Raw genomic sequence first — 25,141 nt, 5'->3', positions numbered from 1 at the left:
AGATTTATGTCTGAAAGAAAAAACAGCCATGTTCACATCTTATTTCTAATGAGTGGCCTTTTGAAACTTAAAGAATACTCAATACCTAAAGCAAACAAGCAGTGGCCTTTTAAAAAAATGATCAAGGACATCTTGTCTGTTGGAGAGTAGAAATGAACCCAGTCCTCCCCATTAACCATCTTTGATTCGTGAACTTTGAAATATGCCAGCAGATGCAGAACATGATAGGCCAACTGCAGTGGTGAGAAGGTAATACTGGGACTGCGTTGCCACATTTCTCAAAATCTTTTCACCCAACAGGGTAGACCTGAATATTCCCCCAAATATTGTAGTTTAGGGTAATCCCTCTTGGCTGACCCCGTGCTTCCCTCAAGATCTCTCCCTATCATGGACTAGAGGTTGTGTTGGCCAGTATAGTAAGGCTTCAATCTGGTATGGGTGACCCTAAATGGAGCTGTCAAATGCAGCTATAGAAAATAAAGGATGTCCATATTTATTATCTAACATGCAAGTCAAACAAGATATTCCAGATCTCTTCCCTCATCCACAGCCCCCCAATCCCCTATTCATATCTTCACTCTGCCTCCACCTATTCTAACACTATTTAAAGTTTTCACTATTGTATTGCTGTCTGACTCTCTGGCATACAAGTCTCTATCTAGTTTGTATCCCCTCCCCCCACAATAGCCCTTCTTCAAAGCATTTGCAGAGCTATGTAATTGGCTCTGTTCAGCGTCTCTAGTTATCTCTGCATAGCTATTATAAAATGCATGAGGGTCAAAGTGGAGAATCCTTGGTCCTCTGGAGATACAATTTTACATTCATATCACAATTCCCAGGCAGTGTTGAGTTTGCCTGTGTTAATTTGTGACTATTGTGTTTGCATTTCCCTCCTACCTCAGCAGCTGCTTCTCATCTTATGATAATGCCAATTCTATATGTAGGTATTCCTTATGTTCGATACAATATGTGCATATATGCCATACCTGCATATAAAATGTAAGTACAATTCTGAAGTAAACAAGCTTACAATGTGGTAATTAAGTTTAATTTTGACCAGTCTTTGTGTGTGAAGTACTTAAGCATGAGACATCCATCCAAGATCAGTGATCAGAAAGGTGTCTTAACTAGGGCTGTGTGATTCCACTGCAAAACATTTTCAGTGTGTGACCCTCCCTTTGTACAGATCAAGTGACATTCATAAGCAGTGATATGGTTCCTAATAGAATAGCTGTCAGTATACTTCTGAAAGCACACAAATGTTACCTGCTTTTTACAGAAGAGTGTACAATGACATAGAGAATATAAGGATTCAGTGGAAATCAGGATAGATCTGAAAGAATAAACACTAAAGAATTCATTTAAATATGTTGATTAAATAGGAAATAATGCCAAGGTCAGCCCCATTATTAGACACAGTAAGGTAGCTGCTCCACTTAGTCAGTACTGCAGGGCACATATTAGGAAGCGGTGTATATTTCATGTAACCATACCAGTGCCTCCTGTCCTTGGATAAAACAGAGGGCCATCCTGTCACCAGGGTTAAGACTCAGTTGCCACTCTGATGGACTATTGTAGATGGAGGGCTCCATGTGGCGAGACCACACCATGTTGCCCTTTGTCTCAGCTGGCAAAATACTTTGGGCTGCCCCCTATTAATGTTCTCATTTCCCTCCTCTAATTTCTTCCTCTTTCCAAGAACCCCTCCTAAATGGAGCGTAACTTAGAAACCACATTGGCCGGCGATCAGACATCTACATAGGAAAGTTGTGTTTTGGTAAGCATATGAACTAGTTAAGCATCAATGAGGGCAGCTGTTAAACACTCTACAGTGTCAGCACAATGATGTCAGGTATGGGGAGGAGACTGTCTGGGTTTCTTGTGATACAAATATATCTTGTTCATCCAAGTGACTTCACCAGGCTTTTCCAGGGCAGAAGATCTTTCTGCCTGGTTTCTTCCTCCATCATGCATATGTGCACAGCTGAATTTATAACCAAAGCAGCTGTGGCCTGATGCATTTGATTATTTCCAGACAGCCCAAAAGTAAATCATCTTCAAAGCCAAATTCTTCAGCTTTATAAAATATGGATGAATTTGCCACTGAAACTTGTGAGGGGGACTGGATTTGAACCATGTCTAGCTGTCTGTGTCAAATAACCACAAAGTTCAAAGGAGCCAATCCTGACTGATTGACCTATATCTTGACTCACCATATGTCAAGTACATCTCTCTCTAAAGAAATTACTATGTTTCTTAAAAACATGGGGAGGGACTGATCTATGACTGCTTTATTTTGGCTTGATGGTGTAGCATAATAGGTATTTTAAAGCTTTGCGTGAACTTTCTTTTGATGGCTCCAGGAGATAGAGTCTAGCTTTATTCCTAATGTTGTAAAGTCAGGTTGACAAGTAAGCTAGAAATAGTGGAGTTTTTGGTCATTAGAGGAAAAGGTGCAGCTCTGGGGATGCATGTAGTTTCCCAACACTTTTGATGTTGTTGTGCAACTACCTACTAAGCCACCCACCCATCCCATAGAGCAGTGGTTCTCAACCTGTGGGTCTCCAGGTATTTTGACCTACAACTCCCAAGAATCTCAGCCAGTTTACCAGCTGTTAAGATTTCTGGGAGCTGAAGGCCAAAACATCTGGGGACCCACAGGTTGAGAACCACTGCAATAGAGGGGACTGCCAGTTTTCCCTGGCCTGCAAAAAAAGGTAATGGGTTGCCTTTTCTGGAATTCTTCTGGGGTAGCAATTCATTGTTTAAATAAGTCTTGACATGCAGTATTGAAATAAGTCTCGACATGCAGTATTGAGTTGGATTCAAAAGGGGCTGCCATATGCCCAAACACAATGGATGTCCTGGGCATTTCTTTCAATTATTGCCCCTTAAAATCAGGTTGCCAGGTGGCACAAGGGAGCAAGAAGCCTCCTACCTGAGATGGGTTGGGGGTTGTAGACAAGCCCAAAGCCTCTCCCCACTGGCTATACAAGTCCAAGCATTGCCCACTAATCATCAGCATTCACTCGTGTCTGAGTATGATTGTATTCCATGTGTAGTGTCTTAGTGTGGGTCCTTAGGTGGCTGTGGAGACCTATTATTGATCCGCATGTTCTTCCACAATCAGGACATTGATTTCCAGGTAGAAGGTGGCCCCTGTCAGGGGTGGCTTTTTTAATGTATGATATTTATTGAATATTTACAAGGGTGGGTCTAAAATCCAGAAAAAGAAGAGGGATGGGGTGGGGATTTGGGTTTGGGCTGGGGTGGAGATTGGGATTGGGGTTGGGGTTTCATTAGAGGTTGGGGGCGGGGGGGGGGAAGGGGTGAGTGGTATAAGTAGGGAGGCCATAAAGGGAGGGGGGGGGAGAAGAGGCAAGGAGGGGAAAACAAAAAAAAAGAGAAGGAAAGTAAAATAAAATGAGATCGTATGGTGGTGTTGAACTTCCATTCTTCTTTATAATGGTATCCCTATATATATACACTGTGTAGAAAATTAAAAGTTTCCCTTTCTTCTTCCTCTCTTGGTTGTTCATTGTCAGTGTTTCTCAGTTCTCAAATTCTGTTTATAGTAGCATCTTTAGGTTGTTTTCTTTTATCCATTCTTTGACCGGGGTCCAATTGGTTGTCTTAATGTATTTATTCTTGCTAATAAAAAAGTCAAATGGTCCATATTCATGATGTCTGTTGTCTTTTCTATCCACTCTTCCTTAGTTGGTATTGTGTTTTGTCTCCAAACTATCACTAATACAATTCGGGCTGCTGATGTTAGGTAGACAAATAGCTTGTCTGAGTTCATGTCTCAATTGATGTAGCCTATCCCTAAAAGTTAATGTTCTGGTTTTAAGGGGATTTTTCTCTTCAGGATTTTTGGCATACTTCCTGTATTGTTTTCCAATAGGGCTTTACTTTTTCGTAAACCCACCACATGTGGTGAAAGGTTCCCTCCTTAGTCCCTCATTTCCAACATTTATTACATGTACTTTTTGAGAATTTTGGCAATTTGTACGGTGTTAAGTACCATTGGTACATCATCTTCATTTAATGTTCCCTTAGGTCGCATGAGTAAGTGTAATTGATTTTTCTGTACCATATTATCTTTCTTCCTTGGAGTCTATGTTTGGGGGCAATCTTGATGGCCATTGTGGATCTGATAAGCCTGTGGTCTGTCCAGCAGTCATCAACGCCTATCATATCTCTTGTGAGGAGAACATTGCAGCATCTTTGGCATGTATAATTACATAGTCTAAGAGGTGCCAATGCTTTGACCGGGGGTGCTTCCATAATGTCTTAAGCTTGTTTTCTGATGGAAGAGTGTGTTTGTCATGACAAGGTTATGCTCCGTACATTTGATGAGAAGCAGGATGCCATTTGGGTTGCTGTTTCCAGCCCCATCTTTTCCTATGGTCCATGACCAAAGGTTGAAGTATGGTCCAACTCTCGCATTAAAATCACCCAAGAGGATGAGTTTGACCTCCTTAGGTATCTCCGACAGGATGGTGTCCAGCTGACAGTAAAAAAAAAAAATCCTTGATGTCTTAATCAGCATCTTGTGTTGGTGCATAGGCACTTAGGATAATTGCTTGTTGGTTTTTGGCAATGTTAATTTGGAGGATTGAGAGTCATTAATGTTGATGGGTGTTTTAGACAGAAGCTTCACCAGGTCGCTACTGATAGCAAAGATGGCTTTATGTATTCTTTGTTTTTCTTCAGGCAGTCCATTCTAGAAGAAGGTGTAACCTCTTTTTATTCCTTCAGCTGCCCCTCTCCTGCTCTCCAGGTCTCTTGAAGTGTTTCTATGTCGATGTTAAAGCATCTCAGCTCTCTTGCAATAGTAGCAGTCCTGCGTTCACTGCATTCACACTCTGTGTTGTCCAACAGTGTCTGGATGTTCCATGTTACAAAGTTCATTTTTCTTTTGTGACTGCAAAGTGGTGACCCCTCTGGACGCAGCAGTCCAGTCAGGGGTAAGAGAGGCAGACTATGTTTAGGGCACCTTTTCTAGCCCCCTCCCCATGTGGGATGAGCAGACTGGATCCTAAAAAGGGCTGCTCAGTCATGGATACAGCTACCTCAAACCTTGAGGTAGAATGACTGAATCCACCGCCCATGTGTCAGTCTGTGACAGGGGCTTCCAGATTTCACAGTCCTGCTCCCATCACTATTCGCTGATCACCATGGGATTTTGTTTTATTTTTCTTGGAAGATGCCTGTGCATTTTATGTGTTGAGGTCAGTGCACAGCCAATCAACACACAGTCTTCTCAGAATGAGGTGCACATCCAGTGGCATCGTTAACACAATGATGGTGGCTTCTCATCTGTTGCAGTCCTCTTCCACCTTCACAGCAGTTGCAACATGTACCATGTTGTCATCCATCTGCTCCACCATGGAGGTTTTCAGATTGTTCTTGGTCTGTATCTTCTGCTGCTGTCCCTCCTGGGAGTATGTGACTCCAAAGGTTTTGCCCTCAGGTGCGTTGGAACACACAAGTCCCCTCACTACGACACAATGACAATCCATCAAGGGGGTGCCAATTAATCATGCTAATGGCCACAGCAATGAAAGAGAGGGGGATACTTCAATTTTCATACAGCAAGTTAATCATCTACAAATTAAATGTAAATAGAGTTTCCTGGGGACTTTTTGCTTTTTTATTTTTCTTTTCTTTTTTGTCTCAGTTGGCACATGGGAAAGCTATTACTGTTGCACTTGGGCATTTGTGAGTAGACAGGTATTCAGCTTCAGACTCAGTTCCAACAGTCTCCTGACTGTTCTTAGAACACCAGTTTCTAGTGGCTTCTTGGTGCATTACCATCACCTTCATTTTTGGAACACATGAGAACACTTTTTATTCTCTCTCACTTAATTCACATTTTTAAAAATCACCAATGTGTTTCTTAGTAGCTACTTGGCAGTCACTGAATAAAATAGTCTGGCAATTAGCTTTAAGAAATGTTAACCCTGAGGTTGGCTGCCATCTGTTCATAAATGTTATTAGTTCAAAAAGCCTCCAAGGCAGAGATTAAAGGCTGAGATCCAAATGATCTTGTGCAGGGCCCTGTAGACCATTGGGCAGAAGAGGAGGGGGCTTTTTAGCTCTCCTTTCCAGAAGCAGTCTTGAAGCTTCAGGGTGGTCCTGCCTAGTAATATAGTACTGTAGCCCTCAGAACTACAGGGAAGTGCCATGGGAAGTAAATCCCACCCGCCCCCCAATCCAGCATGGGTATTGTTTGTTTGTGTATTTGGGGGGGGGGGGGGTAAGCAGGGGTCAATCCTGGTCAAATTTTTCACTTTTCCAAATCATTTACCTCTCCAAAGCATAAGACTGTAATCAGAAAGGATTGCCATAAATCCTGGTCCCTCTTGGCTTTTCTTTATCCTTTTAGTGCAGAGAAAATAGATATTTGGAATGGAAAGCCAATTGCTGGCGCAGGGTATGTTTCGCGAGTTTTGTCTGGATTGCTAAGCAACTGCTCTTGCCTTGCACATTGATTTCACAGCATTCAGTCCAGCCTAGTCTTTCTTCGGTGTACTCTGATGAATGTAATCATGGTATGCTAAGGGTACAAACAACACATTATATCAAAGCAAGGTGGATATTATCTGAATGCAAGAAAATCAATGTATCATGTGCAAAAACGGAATGGTAACACAGGCTAATTCAGCTGCTTGATATAGCAGAGTAGTACTAACATAGGAGGACATTTTCCTCCTTCAAATAGACTCATTATACATAACCTCATTATACATATAACAGTGTTTTAACTCATTATATATCTCACAAATTATGAATGTTAAATGAGCATTAAAGAAGTTGGTCAAATTACTTCAGCCAGTTCAGTATTGAAAAGTCCTTAATAACTGGAACATTCCACTCAAAATTTCCATTCTTATGGAAACATGTATTGCAGTGATTTACAGACCTGTTCTGAAGCCCATAAATTATTTCATCTAGAATTTCCCTTCCTTCACTTCATGTAGTGGTGCCAAATATACAAACGTAAGGTATTCCAACCTTTTTAAAAGATATACTCAGTTGAATTACAACTCTCAGCCTCTTTGTTTCTTTCAGGTTAACTCAGCTCTGGCTGTATTTCTTACTGCATGTAATCTGGTTTTAGAGCCAGAACTTGATTGATTGCTGCTTAATGAATGATAGCTTTTAAAAATGCAATTTTAAATTATATCCACTGGTTTTCTCTCCCGTGTAGGTGAACATTATTCCAATAATTGCCAAAGCTGACACCATCTCCAAGAGCGAATTGCACAAGTTCAAGATTAAAATAATGAGTGAGCTGGTCAGTAATGGAGTCCAGATTTATCAATTCCCCACTGATGACGATGCCGTCGCTGAGATTAACTCTGTAATGAATGTGAGTGATGTCTTTACCACTCTGTGTGTATAATTTTGTGACATTTTCATAAATGACATTTTCAAATGAAGATCACACTGACAGAATTAATTGTGGTATTTAGGGACTGCTATTCCCATTCCCAGCTGGGAGCTCATTTTTGTATGAGGAATCAGCAGAGTGCTATGGTGTTGGTGACTGCCTGACATCATGTATGTAGAGCAGTGGTTCTCAACCTGGGGTCCCCAGATGTTTTTGGCCTTCAACTGCCAGAAATCCTAACAGCTGGTAAACTGGCTGGGATTTCTGGGAGTTGTAGGCCAAAAACATCTGGGGACCCCAGGTTGAGAACCACTGATGTAGAGGCACTTGAGTCTCAATATCCACAGGTATTTTTGGTACATCTTGGTACATCTTGGTAGACAGAAAGCTGAAAATTGGTACTTTCGTAGCTCTAAGGCAACTCATTACCTGACTGGAATAGGATGTTGGTTTTTGTATCTCTTTCTTAAATTTGTACTATGGGTTGCCTGTCGAATTGCGATGTTGAATTTAATGGGGTTTTCTTAGGCAAGACACTCAGAAGTGGTTTTTGGCAGTTTCTTACTCAGATATATCAGGTATATATCATATATATATGTATGTATACCAAGTATATTTGGTATTTGTTGTCAGTCTAAGTGCTAACTAGAGCTGTCCCTGCATAGCTTCCAAGATCAGATGGGGTCTGGTACCTTCCAGCGGACCTACCCAATCAGTTTTAACCTATCAGTTTAAACTTACAATTTATTAGTACAGCTATGTGTTTTATGTCTTCATATTTTATGTGTTTCAATGGTCTTGTTTTTATCTATGTATCTTAACTGTGTTGTACCCACCCTTCGAGGTGGGTAAACAATAAATCATCATCATCAGTTTTGGAATTTAAACCTTATCACACTTTCACTGCGTTTCATAGTATTCCACTGTGATTTTAATGCATTTTTTGTCCTGACCATGTCTTGTATCAATTTTTCCCTTATGGCCAACCAATGCACACATGGTTGTTGTTTTTTCAGTGTGTGTGTGTGTGTTTGTGCATGCTGAAGACTTTCAAGTAGGTTTTTTAAAATATATGTGGCAACTCTGCCTACTATTTGCTATCATAGATATGGAAAGCAGGTCTCTGTATGCTGAGAGACTTTGGAGGCCAAGACCAGACTGATAGTGGCAGTACTACAGGAATGATAAGTGACATTTTGCCTTCTGTACTGAAATATATTACTATATATGATTCTTTTAGGCTCATTTGCCATTTGCTGTTGTGGGAAGCACAGAAGAAGTAAAGGTTGGAAATAAAATGGTGAGAGCTCGGCAGTATCCATGGGGTGTTGTACAAGGTAAGTTGGAAGTTGGGCGTTTGACTGTGGTGTGTCTTGTGTATGCTGGCCTTTTGGTAGCCATTGTGAAGTGACTTCTTCTGTGGATCCATCACAAACAGTGAGCTCACTGGCTTTGCTTTCTATCCAGAATCTGATTGTCTTGGGTTGCAGAGAATGGCACAATTAGGTTTTACTCAAACAAACTCAAAAAAACAAATAAAGATCATGTCTGTAAGAATTCAAAACAGTCTCAGCAATAACAAAAACATTAAATTAGAAATAATATTTAGTCTGCATGTTAGCATGTCAATATTAATGTTGTTATCAGAATCAAAAATTTAAACAGAGGCCGGATTTCCATCTGTCAGAAGTGCTTTGATTGTGTATTCCTCCTGCATGGCAGAGAGTTGAACTGGATGGCCTTGTGGTCTCTTCCAACTCTGAGATTCAGTTATTTTCTATAGGGCCACTGTGGTGCAATGGGTTAAATACACCCTTGTGCTGGCTGAACTGCTGACCTGAAGGTCAGAGGTTCGAATCAAAGAGACGGGGTGAGCTCCCATCTGTCAGCCCCAGCAAGGACATGAGAGAAGCTTCCCACAGGACGGTAACACATCTGGGCGTCCCCTGGGCAACATCCTTGCAGAAGGCCAATTCTCTCACACTAGAAGCGACTTGCAGTATATTCTCGAGTCCCTTCTGACATGATAAAAAATAATTGTTTTCTAAAATGTAGCAGAAATACAAGAAGAAACAGCTGAATAAACATTTCAAATCCATATGTCCTTCCATTATAAGGAATGGCATAATATGAAGGTTGCTTGGGAATATGCTATTTTGGGCCATGTGTGATTTATTTCGGAATAAAATTGTGAATTTGCTGAATCCTAGAACATGCTAATTTCTCCTTCACAAAATTGTGATTTTTGTTGCCAGATGAAAAATTGTTTACATTCTGTTTATGATGACATTCCAACAGTAGAGATGTCAGTTAGTTAGAGAAGAAGTTGAGAGAGCAAAACATCAGTTTTCATCAATGGTTCCACTATGTGTTTTTGCTTAACCAGTTGAAAATGAAAGCCATTCTGACTTTGTAAAGCTGCGAGAAATGTTGATCCGGGTCAACATGGAAGATCTTCGGGAACAAACTCACACTCGCCACTATGAGCTCTACAGGCGGTGTAAGCTAGAAGAAATGGGGTTCAAAGACACTGATCCTGACAACCAGCCTTTCAGGTGAGAGAAAGCATTGCCTAGCACTCATTTTTCCATTGCCATGCCTACTTGGATGTGCACAGGCTGGAGGTTCTGATGAAATTTGTAGAAGTTTTGCAAGCATTATGACAGTAACACCAAATGTTTTAATGCTGATCTGTATTTCTCTGGCTGGTGAGGTGTTTTCTCTTTTTCTACACTCATACTTTGTGTATGTCTTTATGATTGGTTATAATGTTTAACATTTTTTCCAAACTCATTTGAAATGTTGATATCATACGGAGTTTGTGTGCCTGGCATTGTTGTTTTTGTTTTCAACAGCCTTCAAGAAACATATGAGACCAAAAGAAAAGAATTCCTTTGTGAATTGCAGAGGAAAGAGGAAGAGATGAGACAAATGTTTGTGAACAAGGTCAAGGAGACAGAGTCAGAATTGAAAGAGAAAGAAAGAGAAGTAAGTATGGCAGGGAATGAACCTTGCCTGCAGGTTTTGTGTGTGTGTGTCAGGAGCGACTTGAAAAACTTCAAGTTGCTTCTGGTGTGAGAGAATTGGCCGTCTACAAGGACGTTGCCCAGGGGATGCCCAGATGTTTTTCATGTTTTACCATCCTTGTGGGAGGCTTCTTTCATGTCCCCGCATGGGGAGCTGGAGCTGACACAGGAAGCTCATCTGCGCTCTCCTCGGATTCGAACCTGCGACCTGTCAGTCTTCAGTCCTGCTGGAACAAGGGTTTAACCCAGTGCGCCACCTTCAGATTGAAGTCTGTGATAAAGACCCTCTTTCAGTTTCTGAGTATATTAAACTTGTGAAGGAGGAGAATGTGCTCCCCCGAACCCCGCTACAGCTGATTTTCAGAAGAGGGGAGCTTTTATCTATCTATGAGATCTACAGGCTAAATACCTTAAAGATCCCATCTGATTTTGGAAACTAAAGTCTTTACCCTTCTCTGCCAAAGAGTGTTGGTGCCTCACCAAATTACAACTCCCATGATTCCATAACATTGAGTCATAACAGTTAAAGTGGTATCAAGCTACATTAATTATACAGTGTAAGTGCATTTTAAGTGGGACCAAGCCCAGTTAGTACTTGGATGGGATACTGCCAACAAACCCCATGTGTCATAGGCTGTATTCCAGAAACAGGAATAGGCAAAACCACCTCTGAGCTTTCTTTGTGCAAGAAAACTCATGCAAAATCCCCAGGATCACCATAAGTAGATGGGATTTAGAGGCATGTAGCAGACTGGCAGGGTTGGCAGTCCCAGTATGCTTCTGGAAGAGGCTTTGGCACTCCTTTCCCCTTCTTTTCTAGAGCAACCCTACATGTTACCTGATAATAGATTCCAGAGCTTTCTCACTGCTGCAGAGCCAGTTTTGTGGGTCTGCAATTCAGATGGATATTGCTTTTTTTCTTGTTTCCCTGGATTCAGACAGATTATTAATACGTGTTTCTTAGCTTTATTATCAACACTTTGGTCTTCTCAAAGTGGTTTGCAATTCTCTAAGAATAGATAATAGTAATTAATCATCAATTTTAAACAACTTGAAGAATGAATAGTGCATTCAAACTAAACCCAAACCTTAGATAACCAAGAAAAGCATAAAATAATCAATTATAAATGAATTAAGCAATGAATCAGTGCATTCAGAATGAATCCAAAACCTAAATAACCAAGAAAGGCAGCATAAAATCATGTTTGGTTAAAAGTACTCCTCTTCCAAAACACACAATATATATATATATATATATATATATATATATATACACACACACACACACACACACACCTCCTAATATCAAACAGAGTTGGCCATATATCTAACAAGTTGTAGTTCTGCAGTGTAGCGAATATTACTGAGAAGTCCTGCAGATTTTTATAATGGGACAGCAAGCAGGTCTCCAACAGGGATTTTAAGACATAATCAAGTTCTTAGAAGTATAAGAAGACCTTTCTGTAGAATTCATAAATAAAATGAATTTTAAAATGTGTTCCTTTTTGTTCCCGTCATCCTATCATGGCGTAGTGTGTTCCTTATCCTTTCATGGAGACACTGCTAGCTGTTAACTTTATTGGTTGTCTTGGTGCTGAATAAACTAGGGAGATAGCTTTCTGCAACCATATTCACATTGTTGCAACTTGTTTAAATGGCCCTGAATTTGTGTTATATATCATTTACACACCTTATCCAAAAAGGCTGCTGAAGCATCTTTCATGCGACCAATAAAAGGCAGCTCCACAGACCCACAGTCTAAAAAGGAACAATGAAAAAGGGAAGGAAAAGAAATAAGTAGTTTTGTCCAAGGCTTTCATGGCTGGAATCACTGGGTTGCTGTGAGTTTTTTGGGGCTGTATGGCCATGAGGTTTAGCACAGCTGGTAAATCACCAGCAACTATAAGATCTATCAACTGAAAGGTTGCAAGTTCGAAGCCTTGGGTCAGCGTGAGCACCTGACCATCAGTCCTGCTCACTGTTTACCTAAGCAGTCGAAAACAGGTTTAGCTATAATTAGAGAAATTAGGTACCACTAAAAACGGGGGAGGTGTTATAGGACGTTATAAAGAAAGAAGATCAGAAAATGCTGGGCGACCAATGGAAGGAGGAAGCCCTGACAGCTCTTTGGCATAGAGGATGGAGCGACAGCACCCCCTGTGGCTGGACTTGAGCCCAACCTTCCACAGCACCAAAACAGCTGGACACTGAGTCGAAACAACACACCTCCTTTTATTCTGTTCTGTTTGTGTATTGTCTATACAAAGCGGCATTAAACGTTTACCACTTTGTATAGACAATGTATCTGTATTGTGATCCGTCCTGAGTCCTCTTCAAGGTGAGAAAGGCAGAATATAAATAAAGAGTTAATATTTATTATTATCCTGTCCTGTTGCTTCGCCTGCATCTGCGGCTGGCATTTTCAGAGGACCTCTGAAGATTCCAGCCACAGATGCATGCGAAACATCGGGAAAGAATGCTACTGGAACATGGCCATACAGCCCAAAAACTCACAGCAACCCAAACAAGTAGTTTTTTTTAGCAGGCCTGTGTGAATGCTCTGGATTCTTACCACTTCTCCCTCTGGGATCCTCCTTGTAGTGACAACTATGATGTGTTTTTCAGGAGGGCTGAATGGTGGAATAGCTGCTGGACTCATTCCCTTCTGTGAGTTCTGCAGTCTGGCTTGACACAGAGGCCCCTTACAATAGGATATTATTATTATTATTATTATTATTATTATTATTATTATTATTACTTTATTTGTACCCGCTAGCATCTCCCAAGGGATTCGATGCGGCTTACAACAGGCCGGAGCCCAACACAATACAACAATACAATACATAGTAAATGAAACAGTTAAAGCAGAAAACAATAACAGTAGCAGTACAACAGGACATTATTAAAAACTGAGCCGGCCAGAAGTAGGGTACAGGATTAAAAGTGCTGAAGTGTCGGAGGGATATGGGATTAAAATATAAGTACAGTGTGCGGTGAGGGTGATCTTGACTCTACTAAAGTGCTTCTGGGCTTTGGTAGTGGGTTACCTAAGCAGATAAAGCAGTAGTGGGTTACCTAAGCAGGGTAGGATCAGATCTTACCACCAGGTGGAAATGACTGGACTGGCCAATTCTTTTTTCTTGTTCCAGCTGCATGAGAAGTTTGAACATCTCAAAAGAATACATCAGGAAGAAAAGAGGAAGGTGGAGGAGAAGCGAAGAGAGCTAGAGGAGGAGATGAATGCGTTCAACAGGCGAAAGGTGGCCGTCGAAACCCTGCAGTGCCAGTCCCTGCAAGCCACCTCACAGCAACCACTGAAGAAAGATAAAGACAAGAAAAAGTAAGCATTTCTGACCTCATCTTCCCTTTCTTTCCATATTTGATGAGATATACTTCAATTTAGAAAACTGCCATTGACTTAGTTAGCTGAAACAGAAAAAGCTTTGGAAAGTGCTTTTGGTAGATGACATAAAGATTAATTAGCACAAGTGTTTCCATTCAGAACTATTTCAACACATGGAGGCTAAGCCACAGCATTGGCCTATACATGTAATGCTTGGCTTCAGAACTTTTCCAGACTACAGTCCTTGCATCTGCTTAGATTTAGAATGATCCCAGGATTTTTATCCCTGGAATCTTTGGTTTTAAAGACATTTCTATCTGATGGCCAACTTGGACGTCAAACAAAATTAGAATTTTATTGCCAAAGTCAACAAAAGTAGTACCGATTTTTGAGGTATGGGATCTTGAAATCCAGTTGGTTATTTAAAAAAATATTCTTGCAGAAAACAAAATAAGCAAAGTTGAGAGCAGAGTAGAGTAAACTGGGGAATGGGGATATACTGTATATATATTCAAGTATAAGCCAACCTGAATATAAGCCGAGGCACCTAATTTTAGCACAAAAAAACTGGGAAAATGTATTGGCTCGAGTTTAAACTGAGGGTGAGAAATAATAAATAGAGTAAGATAATACACGTAATAATAAAAATAGAGTAAAATAATAAATGTAATAATAATAAAAGAGTAAAATAATAAATAACTTTAACTTGAGAATAAGCCGAAGGGGGCTTTTTCAGCCTAAAAAAGGGCTGAAAAACTCAAATATATACGGTATTCAGCCTCTTCCTGATACCCATCATAGCTAATTGCAGTGAAGCAATTAGCTGTGATATTCCTTCTCATATGAGCATATTCAGCCATCTTGTAAAGAATTGGTCCATTGGCCCAAGGTTTCCGGTAGAGATCTTTTCCAACAATGTCACTCAAAATCCTTTTAGCAAGAGCTGGTGGACATCTTCTGCATACAAAGCATGTTCTGTGCTATTGAGCCACTAAAAGTAGGCTGCTCCTCATGAATATGAGAATTATAGGAATTATAGGAAGAACTGACTGTTCTGTCTCAGGATGTGCAACCAGATGTTTTATTATTTATTTATTTAAAAGTTTTGTATACTGGCCTTCTCACCTCTCTTGAGGGACTCAGACCGGTTTCCAACCATAATATCACATACAATCAATAAAACATCATAATACATATTACAGTAAAACATTAAAACAGCAATTACAATCAATAACTATAATGGTAAGTCGTCACACTAAAATCGTTGCTCATCATCCTCCATCCATATCTCAGGGTGTTGGCTCACTCGTCGAATGCCTGTCTCCATAACCAAGTCTTCACCTGTTTCCTAAATGACAGAATAGAAGGGGCGGTTCTGATCTCCAGTGGGAGAGAGTTCCAGAGTCGAGGGGCCACCACCGAGAAGGCCCTGTCCCTTGTCCCCACCAGACGCGCTTGCGAGGCCGGTGGGACTGAGAGCAGGTCTTCTCCAGATGATCTTGAACTGCAGTTCCCATCCTCCTCCTTTTACTGACTAGGATTGGTAGAGATTGCAGTTCAACAACCTCTCTTCTCCCTTGAGTGATTAGGGCCAGCCATATGTCCCAGGAAGCATGATGAAGAGAGCATGATGAAGAGAGCTCCCTCCAGTCATGCTTGTCTCCAGTCATCTGGCATTTACTTGTCTGGTCCTTCTATATAATCATCTAAATCAATGGCGGCAACATCTCTTTGCATCACCAAATTTTGTAACGTGGGTTTTCAACATATAAATAGAAACACTGTGTTTGTGCTGAATAAATCATTGTCTGAAAGAGGCAATGGGAGCTCATGGCTCCTGTCAATTGTCTGCCCTCTGGGGTCCCCAGAATGCCCCACTAAGGTCACACAATCCCGTGTGCATCTTGAAACTCACCTCCTTCAGAATGGGGGAAGGGACAGGATTTGTTTGACCAGATTTCACTCCCTCGCTCAGTTGGAGTTGGTTCAGATGGATGCAGATCCACCCTGCTACCTCAATGCTCCTCCTGCCCCTGTGTTAAAATGGTATGCCTCTTCAGCAGATTGTGATTTATAGCCAGTGCTTTTGATTAATTTGCCTGCAGTTAAGAAAATGTGAATGGATTTAGATGAAAGCCATGACACACATCATTTGAGCTACACGTCATATTAATATATACATTGAAGTAACAGATTGTGACAATTTTAACATTATGTGACAATTGTAATAATGGAGAGATTACAAGTCCAGGATTTAGCAGTCGTATTTCAAGTTGACACATAAAAGCACAGCTTCAGGGCTTTCCTCTTTCTCTCCAGAGTGCACAGAAATCTCACAATGAAAAAAAATAATGATGACATTTCCTGCTTAGAGTGCCCTCATTTTTTAAATTCTTTTTGGGTTCACAGCATTGTGGATAACAACTCCCTGAGTTTCCCCAGCCATGGCCACAACATGGAAGTTTCTGGCTGAGGGAACTGTGGCCCAGGAAAGCTTGGCTCTTGCCAGTATCATAAATGGTATTTAATGTAGTTATACCATGGGACACATTGAGAAGAAGAGAGATTGGTCCCTTCTGTATTAACCTCTGTCCAGACATAATTCTTGCAGCCTTGGTTCCATGTGGAATTGCTTTCTCCTAGGCCAGTGGTTCTCACCCTGTGGGCCCCCAGGTGTTTCAGTCTACAACTTCCAGAAATCCCAGCTAGTTGTTAGGATTTCTGGGGGTTAAAGGCCAAAACATCTGGGGAACCACAGGTTGAGAACTGCTGGCCTAGATGAGTATATAGCCAAGTAGTTACTGAACAAGGATGTAGTACACAGTGTTTCAAGCTACAGCATGGAACTACAGCTGCAAATGCATGAGGAAGTATACAGCCACTTAGAAGAGTTCCTCAAATGGAAGAGAGAAGGGAGCCATAGAACAGAGTTAGGAAGCTGCTGTAAACATGGTCAGTTGTTGAACTTCATAGTTCAGTACTGCCCACTGTAGAGGTGGCCAACTTTGCTTCATCCAGGAAACTTTGGAGAACCTGTATCACCACAGTTCTGCTACCAGAATATAAAATATTGACCTCAAATGCCCTCAAACAGCCTAAAAGGGTATTGGGAGATGGGGATGGGTCAACCACTTTAGGTTCAACACACTACCTTTGTAAAAAGTCCTCCCTTGGGCATAGAATGGTGCAGGGAGCCCATATATGGTTTTATTCCTAAGGGTCACATATTGTCACATAGGTGGCATTTTGCACACCCCTAAGTCACAATGACTGACAGCAACTCTTTGGGGGATTTAAAAGGAATGTTTCCTAACCCAATGGGGAGAGGCCAAGTACAGCATTGAACCTGGTTCCTTTTGTAAACAGAACATAACACTTTGCCAGAGAGGACCCTTCTCCTCAACAGAACTTGCCCAGCCTACAATGTGCAAACTTGAACTGTATTATAAAATTATTAACAAGTTCAACAGTCATTCACACAGTACATATTAGTGAAAAATTGCATCAATTACTCAAATCCAATAAAGCACAAGTGGTTTTATATTGTTTACTTAACTGTTTACTTTTAAAAATTATTTGATGATTGATATGAATTACGGACTGACAAAACTGTCCTACAGCTCAGATAGTATTAAACACAATTCATTACATCTGTCTTAATTATGAGACGGTCACAATGTAAGTTCTTTGTTTGATAGGTGAAAATGTAATTTACTGAGGTCATTAATTGGGTATGACAAATATAAAACAGTAAAACACATTAGCAATAAAATAAAGGTAATATGAAATAAATAAATTTAGACTAAAATGTCTTTGCATATTTGGCAGGCTTAACTGAGCTGGCATGTGTGTTCAGCTGTTGCCTTGCTGTTAACCATATAAATATTCTAGTAATCAAAATACAGAAGGCAAAATTGAGTAGCTAGTTTATTATTGCAGATATATTTTCATTGCATTATGAGCTTCAGCACAACTGCAGTGTTATGAAGATGTGTGTGTGATTCTGATGATTCTTTGCAGTAAACGTTAGCATTTGTACTAAGGAAGAAGCGCTGAAGGAATGTGCAGAATGTGTTTCTGTTCCAGAATGGACATACACAATTGACCCAATTGCTATCTAGTGTACCAGCCACTGCATCCAGTAGGTGGAGCCGTTAGATAAATTATCCAATGTCTTATTATGAGTTCCTGTCTAGCATAAGACCTAGAGAACATAAGACCTAGAGACCATGAAGAACAAAGCCACAACATTGTTCCTAGGGATTCTTATCTTCTAATAATTATAGATGCATTGCTTTGAATTATCATATAAACGTCATATTGCCATTTGCTGTTGTGAAATCTCCACTTAACAATATCTATGACTGACATTGGTAGCTACGACTGATGCCTAAATACCCTGAAAGCACAAGATTCTGTCTTATCTTGGAAGCTAAGTCAGGTCAGCTGTGGTTAGTATTTGACTGGGAGACCACCAATGCATGAAACATGCTGTAAGCTATATTTCAGAGCAAGGCACTGGCAAAACCACCTCTTAGTATCCAATGCCTTGGAAATCATTCCTATGCTTATATTCTAGTTCAGTGGTGCACAACCTCTGGTCCTCCAGGTGTTTGGGATGTCAACTCCCGGAAGTCCTAGCCAGCTGGTCCAATTGTCAGGGATTCTGGGAGCTGAAGTCCAAAACACTTGGAGGGCCACAGGTTATGCACCACTGTTCTAGTATCTTTGGTCAACAGTCTATTCAAGGATATTATTTCAACCAAATAAAGGCATGAATGGCACTAGGTGATAGTATGACTGTAGTTTCTCTCGTGACCGAGCTAACTCTAGACTCTGTAAGCGATCATATTCTGACCTAAGGGTTTATTTGTATTACTCGGCTGTAGCATTCTTCTATTACTTTAACTCCTGGTATCTGAAGTCTGGTGAGGTGCTTAGACCTCACCAGACGACAGAATTCAAGCTGCTGCAATTGAGGAGAATTCCCTAGAACTCCGTAACCAAGAATTTTAGCTACTTTGCCAAACTACAAAACCCAGTATTCCGTAGGATGGAGCTGTGACAGTAAATATGATATGATAAAGCTGCTATAAACTCTGCAGTGTAGATCAATACACATTTTCCTTTTTCTAGAGTGTCACTGCTAATTCCAAGCTCTCTTGCCACTAGAGATCTTAAAAGATGGAGGAAAGCTTAGTATTATTCAATACTCTGTACTCTGCTATTAAGGTGAACCATAAGCTGAGGACAGAGAACATCCTTCGGGGCCCAAATTCAATTGCAGATATGTTCTCAGGGGAGGAGTGTACATTCCAGTGTTGGGTGGAGCCAGAGGTGAAAAGTTGGGACCAGTATTATTAGCATTTTTGGGCTTTAAGCCCTTAGTGTCAAAGAGAAGTAATTGTGTTATCTCAGCCTTGAAGAATGGTGGTAAAAGCTGTATATAGTACACTTTGGTTTGGGGAAAGGGCTTTCGGTGTCTGAGGAAGCCCAAAGGACCGGAATGGTCCCCCATGAGGTTCTCCCCTCACACTTACATTTTAGCTCTCTGTCCAGTTTCAATTTGTAGATTTCTAAGAACAAATGATCATGCTATCTATCTCAAAATTTTATGTCACATTTTTCAACTATATTTTTATATTTTATGTTCTGTTTATATTCTCTATTTTGTTTTCCTTTTGTTTGATTTCTATTGTTTTAATTTGTGCTTCTTATGTTTTTATTTCAGTTAACCTTAACATGCAGATTTATATGCCAGGAGTGGACTCTGTGCATTCATGTGTTTTAGTTGCTTTGCTTTTCCATCCTGTGAATCCTTCTGTCATGCCATTGTCCAGGGGAAACAACACGAAACATCATCTTCTGCCTTTTTTCAGAGAATGGATTGTGACTTAACATTGTTAAGAAGAGGAAATATTTCCCTTTTCTTTGCAAATTCCCTGTGAAAAATGCTTCAGATGTCTGGTTTTGAAATGTTGGGAGTTTTCTTTGTTGTAAACCCATTTGCTTTAAACCCGTAGAATAACCGTTCATTTATAAACTACCCCTAAATGCTTCCAATACATACTTAATTTCAAGTTTTGTCATTGTTGTTGGTATAAAAGATCAACAAAAAGTAACATAAGTGTGTTTAAGTATTAGGTATGACATTATGTTTTTTTCTTTGAAGAAAGAAACTCTGAACGTCATAACTTATGCACCAGTGTGTACAACTATATACATGATTTTGTTAAGCAACACACATCTTGGATGTTGGCGTAGCATGTCGGGGTGGTAAGAAATGGCATTTGTCAGAGTTTTCTGTTGTTGGGATGCCACTTGATTCATTGGGAGCCTGTGCACTGGGCCAGGCAGCATCACCAGGTCTGGGGATGAGTTTTGCCCCTGGAACACACCTTGGGCTGCCCTACCATTGCCAAAACTGCTTCATTGAATGTGGATGGAAAATGTAGGAAAGCCATTAAAACAAGTAGGAGATGCTTGTTTTGAAGTTGTTTTATTTATTTGCTGCTTGTTTCCGTGGTGTCGTGTTGTGAGGGCAGGGTCTTGGAGACCCCAAATCACATGTTGCCCACTCCTGTTGTACAGTATGGAGGGGACAAGCAACATCTTTTTGTTAATCAATGTATATGCGCCTGTGTGAGAAACAGTTCCTTCCTCAAACATGCATTAAAATATAAAGACCACTAGCACAATCAAAAGTAGGATACAGAAAATGCCATTTTTTAAAATTTCACTCCAGCTATCAACTTTCAAATATGGTGCTTCTTCCCCTTCATTTTTAGCACATAGGATTTGATTATCCCAGTAACTAAGGGCTACTGTCATTTGAACTGTATAAAAATGGTCAGAAGAAGTTGCTTTTATTATAATACAACCTCTATGTACTTAATATTTTAGTGAGAGCCATTGTCTAATGCACTTCTATTTAGAGTGGTGGCCTGTAGACCAGTGCCAGTCCTTGGAGAGTTTCCAAGAAAGAAAAAGTTGTAGTCAGTGGACCCCAATGTGGTACCAATTCCTGGCACATTAGAAACAAAATGCCATCCCCCACATCAGATAGCCTGGGACACACAAGCCTAAAGTAAGCACATAGGTATGAAAAGATGAATACCTATGAAGACCATGTCTCTTCCTTGTTTGTGTTGTTAAATGATGCAAGGGTACATGTTTTACTTTACTGTGGAGACTACCCAGCCAAAGTGAAATTCCTTGACTAAACAAATCCACTTGACTTAAATATGGCCTGCCTGTTTTGCCCTATACCTTGAGAAAAAGTTATACTTGCAAGGAAGTTTTTGGACAGCAAGTGTTTTCAGGACTTTCCCATCTTATAAAGAATTGGCAATTCAGGGATTCGGTAGGGTTGTCCAGATGTGCGTTTGACAATTGGAGCTTGTTAAGTTCCAGACTCTTCAGAGTAAAGTATTTCCTTATGATGTGAAAATCACTTGCACAATCAGAATCATCCCATGAATTAGGATGCTAGATGGCAGAACAGAGTTAAATTGGGTCATATACCATCTAATACTTGCCTTTAGGGAGTGCAGTCTGTTCTATCTTTAAGGGGAAAGTGTGGACTAGTTAAAGCTGGCTTGTACATTAGATAAAAAAGCACATGTGTGCGGGAACGAAACACTGGATGTTTTCAGTATTTTTGTGCTATTGTGTGCAAAGTGGGATACATCTCTCACATTCAGTGTGAAATCTGTGAGCTCTAGACAACTGCCTAATGTAGTTGCGAGTCCCAACTAGAGTAGACCCATTGAATGAGTGGGATTTTAATAATGGCCGACTTACCATTCTAACAAATCTGCTTCAGTTAAGACCAACTTTGGGTTTGACCATCATGTCTGGTCCCAAGCTCTGGGCCACATTAGTAATTCTCCCGAGGTCATTTTGCTCTGGACATGTTTTAGCCTTCCACTTAAATTTCCTTCTGTACTGTGTAGCTGTAGCTTAGCCTATGTTTTAATGTTTATAACATAAAAGGCATTTGAATTGCCTTTCCAGACGTAGCATTTAGTTGTGTTGTGGGCTTGAGCTTCTTCACCTTGCACTTCCTTTAGATGCTTCCGTGATCAAACATTGTCTAGTTCTGTTTTTCTTCATTAAATGCCAATGTCTGAATATATTGAGAATTGTTACAGTATTACTTGATATTACTAAGAGATTTAAAAAAAACTTCATGAAAGAATTATACAGGTACTTTTTAGATCACCTAATGTGTGACATAGTGAATATTTACACTTCCGAAAGGAGTTTTGTTATAGTCTGACTCTCCTCCTTTGAAGAAAAAAAAAAAGGCTGTGCCTCTATTAAGCTAAATCTATTTTCTAAAAGGTAACTTTCAAAAGACTAACAGGGGAGGAGGGGGTTGTGTACAGGATCAGATACAGTTTATTCTTATAGCTATGACAATCCTGACACATGATTGGTTAGAGTGAAAATGCAAAACATGTTTTCCTTTGTGAGACCAAGAGACTTTTTGTATTCAGCCTGAAGATAAAACACAAAGGAGATTGCAGGGTGGTAGAAGTAAGTTTTTATCTGATATGCAAACCAGTGCAACTTGAGAGTTTTTCTAGCAATTTGTAAAGCCAACAAGATTTTCTATGCAAATCTTTTTTTTTCTGACCGGCTTTCTGAAACTCCCTGCCTTTTTTGGAAGTCTACGAAATTATGGTAATGAGTAAAAACATAGAAACATAGCCTCAATGGCAATATATTTCTGATGAAGACATTCAGAATGTATGTAACAATATATTATTAATTATTATTATAATTATAATAATTATATATGTGTATGTATATATACTTTATGTTGTGCTGACAAAATTTTCATTTTGGGTGTAATACTGGCCTCGTTTGTCTCTTGTCTTTGTTAATCTATTTGTTAATAGACTTCTCTTATAGAAGCCCAAACCTTTTTCTTGGTTGGGATTCTGTTTGGTACAGTACTTCACTGCTTTTTTTTGTATGGGACCAATTTGCATATGGTAATTCAACACATTATTTAATATGTTTCTGGTTGTTATAATGTGACACTAATCTTAAATTAAATCTTAAAACTAAGCTTGACGGGTCATCTCACTACTTATGTGAGGTAAAAGAAAAAAACAGGAAAAGTACCATTAATTCTGATTTTCCTGTTCTATACATAGTTCTAATGGAAAGAGGTATTCTTTGAACTTTAACTACCCCATGTTTTTCTGTACTCAAAGCTTGTGTATTTTTGCTGGCTATTAATTTTGTAGTCTGTTTAAACGAGAGAAGAGCAGAGGATTCCACCTGGAAGAATGTGACTTGCAAGGAATCAACAGGAAAATCCATGGAGTTACTTTCATGAAATGTTACCATGTCACTCTCATTTTCGTTTCATGCATTTTTTAAAAAAACTTTAACTTTTTTTCAATTTCCTTTGTACTTCTTTCTTTCTTTTTATTAAACATTAAATTTCAGTTTGAATTCTTTGTTGATTTATTTTTACACGTTTCCTCAAATTTTATGACGGCTGTAATGGGAGGGAGGATAGTTGGACCTTTCTGACCTTGGCCTTTCTAGCTATAACTCGTCATCACCCACCTCTGATGCCTGGACTGAGATCAGTGCCTCCAAGTCATTTTTGCACATGGGTGCAGTAGCAATTAGAATTTGTCTGGACTTTAAATGATGGCACAACTATCTGTTATATGGTTGATATATGAATAGACATAAACTAATTTTTCTCCAGAAAGTGAAGAGAACTCATTCTCAATTAAACTGTTCTGGGTATGTCAAGTGTTGCCTTTAAAAGAATTGTCCACATGATTGATCATGTTGAAAAGTCAACCCCATTCTAGAAGGCTCTTCTTTGCTGGTTAGATTCAGAGTAGTGGAGTTTGGCTTGGATATGAATGAGTGCTTTCATAAATCCCCAAAGCAAAGGTAAGTAACCCTTTGGTTCTCCACATATGTGGAATAATAGGAGATGTCCATCAACATTTGGAAGAACATACTTAGTCTAAAGTTGCATGTGTAAAGTGGTATTGGTTAGATAAAGTTTCGAGCAAGTTGCATTGTGATATACAGACTCACCTCCACATTTATGGGTTTAACTTTGGTTTGGATTTGATTAATATATTCTTTCTAGGAATCCCTAGGTCCTCCAGCATGAATCTTTGATCCATTTCCAGCAGAAATTGGGAATAGATTCACCCTGGAAGATTTAGTACTTCATAAAGGAATGTTCTCTCTCGAGATACACGCACGCACACACACACACGAAACAATTAGTTCTGTTCTTTCCACTTTTTTCAGGGGTTCAGCACCCTTAACCCCTACAAAATTGGAAGCCCTATTGCATTATAACCAATAGTGACTTCCCAAAGGACAGTTTTAACATTAGTTTCAATATTATCAATGTTGACGTCATGGACAATATAATGAATATTATCAGTGTTGAAGTCATGGACATCTTCTATTATAAAGGAGTCAAATGAGAAAGCTAAGGTTAGCCTTTTTAACTTGTCTTGGAAAATGGATTACAGAAATAGGATGGCGCACGCTTTCCCCAACGGCTGGGCCCAGGGGAAGGGGAAGACGGAACTTGCACAGAAGGCTATGACTCCTATACAGTATAAGATGTGTAAAGTGTTTCTTGCTGAGAATGAGAATTGAACCAAGTAATAAAGTGCTTGGAAATCAAGCAAGTTCTGACATTGTAGAGATTATAGGATCTCACGCATGATTTGTTTCAGAACCATCTGAGTATTGCACTTGTCCACTGAAAATGATACTGAGTAGCAGTAAACCACAGTGCTCAGTGGATTTGACTCTTTTTGACTGCTTTAAGCCATTTTGGAAGTATCAAACACTTTTATAGACCTAATGGATTTTACATGTCATTTGCAACAGAGCTTAGTTTCTGGGGTGGTTGGGATATTTTCAGTGATTCTTTAGACATTTATGGTATTAATGACAAGATAAGGATTCAGAACGTAGTATTACATTTAATGTATAATCTGAACAAGAGATGAAACATGGTTTCAGCAAAAATACAGTTCCATGTAGCTTACTAGACCCTGACCATTGTAAAATACGTCAGGAGAGAATGCTTCTGGAACATGGCTATACAGCCCAAAAAACTTACAACAACCCAGTGATTCCGGCCATGAAAGCCTTCGACAATACAATACTTGAATAGTTTAATCTTTCTAAATTGGGCATTTTGAAATCTTGGTTAAATCAACTTTTCCTAAGCTAAATTCCCCCAGTTAGCTTGGGGATATGATAATTTGTTACCCAAAGCATCTAAAAGCATTCAGGTTAGGGAAGACAGTCTTATGGGCACGTCACACTCTTTCAAAAGCAAAGGCAAGCGTCCAACAA

General features: G+C 39.8%; 1 protein-coding gene across 6 annotated transcripts in view; it reads left to right on the top strand.

Annotated features, from left to right (window-relative positions):
- The window catches only part of SEPTIN8 (septin 8), an 86,678-nt gene that overhangs the window by 49,580 nt on the left and 11,957 nt on the right, over positions 1 to 25,141 (top strand). For 5 of the 6 annotated variants that reach the window (XM_060765215.2, XM_060765217.2, XM_060765214.2 and 2 more), the window contains 5 exons: positions 7,217 to 7,378; positions 8,640 to 8,736; positions 9,786 to 9,954; positions 10,255 to 10,387; positions 13,575 to 13,765. In XM_060765215.2, the coding sequence (XP_060621198.1) occupies positions 7,217 to 7,378; positions 8,640 to 8,736; positions 9,786 to 9,954; positions 10,255 to 10,387; positions 13,575 to 13,765 (752 nt within the window). Of the gene's footprint in view, positions 1 to 7,216; positions 7,379 to 8,639; positions 8,737 to 9,785; positions 9,955 to 10,254; positions 10,388 to 13,574; positions 13,766 to 19,499; positions 23,240 to 25,141 lie in introns of those variants that run through there. The other variant, XM_060765219.2, reaches the window with a different exon arrangement.

Source organism: Anolis sagrei, chromosome 2 (genome assembly GCF_037176765.1).
Source record: "Anolis sagrei isolate rAnoSag1 chromosome 2, rAnoSag1.mat, whole genome shotgun sequence".
NCBI classification, from domain to species: domain Eukaryota; kingdom Metazoa; phylum Chordata; class Lepidosauria; order Squamata; family Dactyloidae; genus Anolis; species Anolis sagrei.
This window is presented reverse-complemented; position numbering and strand designations above follow the sequence as displayed.